The sequence below is a fragment of the Sinocyclocheilus rhinocerous genome, unplaced genomic scaffold (genome assembly GCF_001515625.1).
Source record: "Sinocyclocheilus rhinocerous isolate Xijiao unplaced genomic scaffold, SAMN03320098_v1.1 scaffold50, whole genome shotgun sequence".
Classification (NCBI taxonomy): domain Eukaryota; kingdom Metazoa; phylum Chordata; class Actinopteri; order Cypriniformes; family Cyprinidae; genus Sinocyclocheilus; species Sinocyclocheilus rhinocerous.
Genome location: NW_015641057.1, coordinates 1,858,069 through 1,865,613, shown reverse-complemented (window position 1 = coordinate 1,865,613; position 7,545 = coordinate 1,858,069). Strand labels below are relative to the sequence as shown.

At 36.7% G+C, this 7,545-nt stretch overlaps 1 protein-coding gene across 1 annotated transcript in view; it reads left to right on the top strand.

The window, feature by feature from the left end:
- The window catches only part of LOC107754488 (fibroblast growth factor 18-like), a 28,544-nt gene extending 24,553 nt beyond the window's left edge, over positions 1-3,991 (top strand). The window contains exons 4-5 of the mRNA XM_016570957.1: positions 1,646-1,752; positions 2,983-3,991. Coding sequence (XP_016426443.1) covers positions 1,646-1,752; positions 2,983-3,252 — 377 coding nt within the window. The 3' untranslated portion in view covers positions 3,253-3,991. The remainder of the gene's footprint in view (positions 1-1,645; positions 1,753-2,982) is intronic.
- The last annotated feature ends 3,554 nt before the right edge of the window (positions 3,992-7,545 follow it).

The following is a 7,545-nucleotide window of genomic DNA, read 5'->3' as shown; positions in this document are numbered from 1 at the left end:
CCCCCTTCCATCCATTCATCCATCCCCCTCTCCTCCTCTGTTTCAGAAGCACACAATCAATGGATGTGAAAGTTGAAAGAGGATATCTGCACTCAGGTCTAACAATGGGCCTGTTTTATTCATGGGTGAATCTCACAAAAACATCTAAAATGCACAGAATGTATGAATGTAATTTATTTATTTATTATTTATTTTTTGTATTTTCAGAAATAATTTTCAGAATAATTAAGCATGTTTTTACCTCAAATTCTTATTATTGTAATGCATGGATACTTTGTAAAATTATTACAAGACTTTAATTAGCAGGTTGTTATAGTTAATGAAAACTAAAATCAAAGCAATAAAATATTCATTAATTGAAATAAAATAAATGTTAACGGAAATAAAATAAAAAATAAAAAACCTGAACCTATTTTAAGGTTAATTTCCAAAGCAACATTTTATCATTTTAATTTACTAAAATAGCTAAGATATAAATAAAAATACACAAATTACTGAAAGTTTAACTAAAATTGAAATCATAATGGGAAATACAATTCTAATATTATGTCAGAATGCAACTGAATGAGAATGTCTTGAAAATAGAATTAATTATTATACAAATGATGTTAGAATTCAGAAAATCTTAATGGTCCTAAAACAGGCTTGGTTTTAATTATATCAAATATAATTTCTTACTCCTTTCCTGTAAGAGTATATGACCTGGACACGATCTTGACAGTTTTTGTGAGATTCGCCCTCATAATTCTTTCATTCTTTATTGTGAAAATATTATTCCGAAAGCTTCCAGAGAGCTTGAGGTTTTGTGATCGGCTCTCCTCATCAGGAAATAAAGGGAAGAGAAAGACGGGGAGATAGGAAGGGGGTGAGGATGAATATATTTACACAGCGAGTGAGGGATGTCTGGATGAGGACAGATTGGAGGAAGACAAAGAGGTTATTGATCTCTGGTGACCCCTGCGCTCATAAAGGTCACGCAGGAGCCATTTCAGAGCTTCGACTGCCATATCCTGAAACACACACACACACACACAGGCTGAATGACCTCACTGGAGGCTTTTATAATGCAGTGACAGAGATGCTGATCAGAATAGCATACTGCTATACTACTCATATTATTTCTACAGCATATGTTATGCATATTGACCCACCATTGTCAAAATGTATCCCATAATGCCAGGCCCGGATTAAGAATTCTGATGTCTGCTGATGTCATTTATATTAAGCTTGATTTGGCTTTAAACCATCAGGTTATCAGCCCTCTGTCTCTTTCTCAACTGTTATTAAAGGAACACTCCACTATTTTTGAAAATAGGCTCATTTTCCAACTCCCCTAGAGTTAAACAGTTGAGTTTTACCGTTTTCGAATCCATTCAGCCGATCAAGTGGTAACAACAGACCCGGAGATCGGCTGAATGGATTAGAAAACGGTAAAACTCAACTGTTTATCTCTAGGGGAGTTGGAAAATGAGCCTGTTTTCAAAAATAGTGGAGTGTTCCTTTAATAGTGCCAGTCAAGGCAGCTGCTCAAACAGATCCATTGCATCAAATTATGAACACTAATTTTTTTACATCATTGCAAAACCAGAGCTCACAGTGATATTTTAGTAACGTCTGTCTGTCTCTCTGCCTGTCTCTTTACAAGCCCAGCTCGTAGTGGAGGCAGACACCTTCGGCAGCCAGGTGCGAATCCGAGGGAAGGAAACTAATTATTACCTGTGTATGAACCGCAGAGGGAAACTCGTAGGCAAGGTATACTTCACCGCTGATTTCTTTCACTTTCTTTCTTTCCTGTATCACCTATTGAAACAAAGTTGAGGCAGGATATGAATATAGAACTTGCCATGTTTTAGAAGTAGCCATTTCTTTCTTCTGTGGAGCACAAAAGAAGATATTTTGAAGAATGTTGGTAAACCAATGGTTTCGTGTTCCAATGAGTTCCATAGTATGGACAAAAATGCCATGAAAGCCAATGGGACCCGAAACTATTTGGTTACCAACATTCTTCAGAATATCATCTTTTGTGTTCCACAGAATAAAGTCAGTCATACAGGTTTAGAAATAACATGAGGGTGAGTAAATGATGCAGATTTTTCATTGTTAGGTGGACTATCCTTTTTTTTTTAAAAGACAAAATTTGCTTGTCTGCTACAATATTTTATTAAAATATGCTTTCAAATAAGGTAAAACAGCTCATCCCTTATTATTGTGTTACCTTACCAAGTGTCATTTTTATTTAAGAACCCATATATGTATTTCTAGTTATGGCAAGAGCTAAAATATTTTATCAGGTAAAAATGGCTGAGAAATTGCTGTTGTGAGTTTAAAAAATGAACTGGAATTGTTTTTAACTTGTGGAATTATTCAATTAAATAAAAACAAATTTAATGAAAATAAAAATGTTATTGTTATTATATAAATGACTAAGAAATTGCTATTTAAATTTTTTTTTAAATTGCAAAAAGTAATGAAAAATAAACTGTAAAAATCCTGTAGTGAACTACTGAAAATTCAATTTTGAAACTTGTGGAATTAAATTATCATTATTATAATTATTTAATTATTTTAATATATTAGCACTCATAGTTTATGTAAACAAAAATAAGCAAATTTGTCAATACAGCAGAAGTAACAAAAAAGGATACTGGTAATTTGCTGTTTCTAAGTTTACAGACATTTCTTAACCCTAAAACACAGTGTAATGCATAATTCAAAATATGAGGAAAAGCTCCTGTGAAAAATCAATAAATTTCCTTCATATTAACACAGTAAATTAAGTCCTATTTTACATTATGTGTAATATTAGCCTACATGGAATCAAAAAGATTGAGAACAACTAATGCAGCAAATCTCAAATCTAACAATCATATCTGCGAATTTTAGTCCACGTTTGGGATCTTTAAATGTATTAACATACAACGTTTATGGTCAAGCTAACACATTTGTCTCCATGTGTGTGTATGGACTTTTCGGTCTCCCCAGAAGGCCAGCAATCGTAGTGCAGACTGCGTCTTCATCGAGAAAGTCCTGGAAAACAACTACACAGCGCTAATGTCGGCGCGCTACACTGGGTGGTACGTGGGCTTTACCAAAAGAGGGCGCCCTCGCCGTGGTCCGCACACGCTTCCCAACCAGCAGGACGTCCACTTCATGAAGCGTTTCCCACCCGGAGAGCAGCCGGATTTAACACCGTTCCGCTTCACCACTGTCAGCAAGAGGAGCAAGAGAGTCCGAGCGGCACGACCGCGCTAATGCCGATGCCAATGTCCCACTGCTAACGTTTACATGAGGACGAGGAACAAACCAAAAGACAGTCCCAGTGAAAATGACACTAATAATGCGAAGCAGGACCGTCTTGTCTTATTTGAACAGACGATGTGATAGCATCACTTTATATTCCACTGGGTTGGACCTCTACAACCCTAATAATAAATACTAGCTAAATTACACCAGAGCTGTGGTTAAGACAGCTTACTTCAGACATGGAGATGACTAACCAAAGCAAACACAAGCAAACGACTGGCCCAGCGGACGGGCGGAGGAAGCATTGGGCTGCGCATTCAGTGAGCAGCCCACAATGAAGACACCAAACAAAACACAAGCACATTGGCTTGTACATGCCGATTGTGTGGCAACTTTTCTAAGACAAGACTTGGACGTGATCCCGCCTAAGGGAGAGGAGCAGAAATCCCTGAACCTGCGGAAGAAAGAAAGAAAGATTGGAAACTAAGACAGAAGGGCTACTGTTATATGGGAGCTCCTGGGATAAGACCTGCCTTAAAGGACACCCTCAGACAAAAATGAAAATTTGGCCATCATTTACTCACCTCAAGTCGCTCCAAACCATATGTTTTCCCCCCCACTGCAATAGAGAATAGCACGCCTGTTTTCCAGACTACAGTTCATAGTTAACATGTCTGTCAAGCTCTCGAAAGGACAAAAAAACACCATAAAAAGTTCATTATGACACATGCATTATATTCCGGGTCATACAAAACCATGCAACAGCTTTAAGTTATTATGAATTATTATAGCTTAATGAAATGCAATAAATATTTTGTTATTATATAATCTATATTAATATTATTATTCATAAAAATGAAATGTATTATTATTTTTTATGACTTTTGCATCAGTGACGTCAAAGTATTGGAGCGATTTTGAAACAATGCAAACACAAATTCATGTCCATATTACAACAGTTCGACAACAATAATTTAAATTTGCAAAAAACGGTATAAGCGTCAAATCTTTACTTCCATATTGTAACGTTCATTTAAAAGTGATTTGTAGACATGGAAAAGTAATGGAAATTAATAAATTATCAAAAAGTCATGGAAATGTATATATATATATGATTAGTTGTGATGAAATTTACGAAATTTAATTAGTTGTTAATTAGTTAATTTAATTAGTTGTGATGAAACAGAAGTAGCATCAGTTCTATTCTTTTGAATTGTTAAGTACATTTAAAAGTGTGATTTTTTGACCTGGAAAGATAATAGAAATTAATAAACTATTTTAAAAAATACTGGTAATTTTTATAATAATAATAATAAAAAAAAAGTTTTATCAAGTACATACAATATTTTATCAGGTCAAATTTCTATTTGTGGGTAAAATAATAATAATAATAATAATAATAACCATTAAAAAAATTATTTGATTATAATGCCACTAGCAAAAAAGGTTTAAAACAAGTAGCATCAAATCCTTTCTTCCATATTGTGATGTACATACGGATGAAATGGATTATTGAAATAGAAAAAATGTAGGGCGTAGACTTGGTTCTATGCATCGGTTGCTGAGTGGATGTGGAGATGTGGGTGTGGCAGTCAGGAAGGGGTGGAGTTTAAGCAGACTAAATCATTGGAGCATCCTGCATACGTCACCAGAGAGAAATCAGACGTTTCACTGGAAGATCCAGTTATGAAATTATTAAACAGTTTAAAAATGCATGGATGAATCTTTCATCATAACACCAATGCATAATCATCAAACAAGATTACTTCAAAGACTTGTAGTGCACTAGTCATGTGGACTACAGTTTTAGTGTTTATTTTATTTTTGGAGCTTGACAGACTCACTATGAACTGTAATTTTGAGGTGAGCAAATAATGACGGAATATTAATTTTTGGCTGAACTATGCCTTTGAAGCTAATGAATAAATGAATGTAATACTGTATAAGTGTGTGTGCATGTGCGTGCAATGGCGTATTCAGGTTGCATTAAAGACCGTGAGGGATATAATCATACGTGACTTATTGCTGGATGGACAGGATTTACCAGAACTGGAATGTAAAGGATAATAATGAGGAAACTCTCTTAAAGCTGCACCAAATACAAACCAAATGACCAAAGACAAGTGGTGACCAATGACAGACACAACCTGAACAGCTCCGATCCCACGAGAGCACAGGACGGGTCGCCACGAAATGACACGAGGAGCAACGTTCCTGTTTGGATTTTAATGTGGAATGCTGCTACTGGGAAATATAACGGAAAACCAAAGTCTTATACCAGCTTATTAAAGGAAAAACATTACAAAACTTTTTCTAAATATAAATATATAAATATATATATAGATTAATGCTGACTAAGTGATATTACTTTGACTGCTACTATCATTGTTGTTACTATAAAAGAATTCCACTTATTTATTTTATCTCTCTGTATGGCAAAAACCTTTCCAAAGCCAGTAAACTCTACAGAAACGTGTCTGTGTTTCAAAACATACATGTTGTGTGAGTCGTCATTATCAGCAAACTGCTAACAAACATATGGTCAGGAATTCATGTTTTATGTAACCCAGGTCATATCTACAGACCAAAATATACTGCATTACAATGTGCTAAATACAATGCCCAGGCAACCACCCAAAACATTCCAGCAACCACAAAGCAACACCCTGGCAACCACCCAAACATTCCAGCAATCTCAATGTGGAAACTTTAGCAACCACATAGCAACACCCTGGCAACCACCCAGAAAATTCTTGCAACCTCAAAGCAATGTAGAAAACTTTAGCAACCACATAGCAATGCCCCGGCAACCACGCAGAACATTCTAGGAACCTCAAAGTGATGTGGCAAACTTTAGCAATCACATGGTAACGCCCTGGCAACCACCCAGAACATTCTAGCAACCACATAGCAACACCCTGGCAACCACCCAGAACATTCCAGCAACCACATATGGACTCCCTGGCAACCACCCAGAACATTCTAGCAACCACATAGCAACTCCCTGGCAACCACCCAAAACGTTCCAGCAACCACATAGCAATGCCCCGGCAACCACCCAGAACATTCTAGCAACCACATAGCAACTCCCTGGCAACCACCCAAAACGTTCCAGCAACCACATAGCAATGCCCCGGCAACCACCCAGAACATTCTAGCAACCACATAGCAACTCCCTGGCAACCACCCAGAACGTTCCAGCAACCACATAGCAATGCCCCGGCAACCACCCACAACATTTTAGCAACCATATAGCAACACCCTGGCAACCACTCAGAACACCCTGCAATGTAACAGTGAGTTTTTGCACAGGCAAACACAAGTCAAAGTTCAGATTTTTAAAAATAAATAAATAAGATTATTATTATTATTGTTGTTATAAATATATTATTGTTACATAGCTATTATTGTATTGTTCAGACATTAGGTATTACAGTAATAATTAGTTTTTATGGTAAATATAAAGGAAATAAATGGCAAAAATGGTAATAATAACACACTACACGTATGATTATATATATAAATATTTCATTGTACTGTATTACAGTAATGACAGTTATTGTTTTTATTTCACTTTATAGTATTTTTTGAAAACATGAAGAAAATAATGTCAAATAAATATATGAAATAAAATAAAATCTAAACTTCGAAGGAATGCACTAAATATTTCTAGATGTGGACCTGTAGCTTATAACTGAAGCAGTGAACACACACACACACACACACACACACACATTACTGTCACCAACAACCTGTAATCCCGGCAGTCTCTGCCCAGCTGAGTCAGCGGGAAAAGCGAAGGATTCCGACAGAGAAACAGACTGTTCTGGAGGCGAAGTGGTGGAAAGATTTGTCGGCCAAACCCAGAGGAAGGTGTATGGTAATGCTGGAGAAGGAAAGAATGCAAAATATGTGCGTGAGAACACAGGGGTGACCTGAGACCTGCTGGAATTATGGGAAAAAAAATATATCCCACCGACCCACAGGAAACACTCACACCCTCCGTCTCACACACACACACGGTCCGTTACAGCCAGACACGCAGAGGTCACGCTCACACATATTCTCACACACCCTCAGTATGACACACACCGAACACGTCTGATACACAACACACCCTCAACCAGATGGACGCGCAGACCCGCTCAAGTAACGTGGCAGCTTCACACACGGATACAATATTCTGTTATGTGTGGAAAATTAGCTACTAGCGAAAACCAGACAAACGGATGAATCACACAAATACTGGCAAAAACCTGTCAAGGTCATATTTCTCATATTTCATATTTCAAATCAGACAGT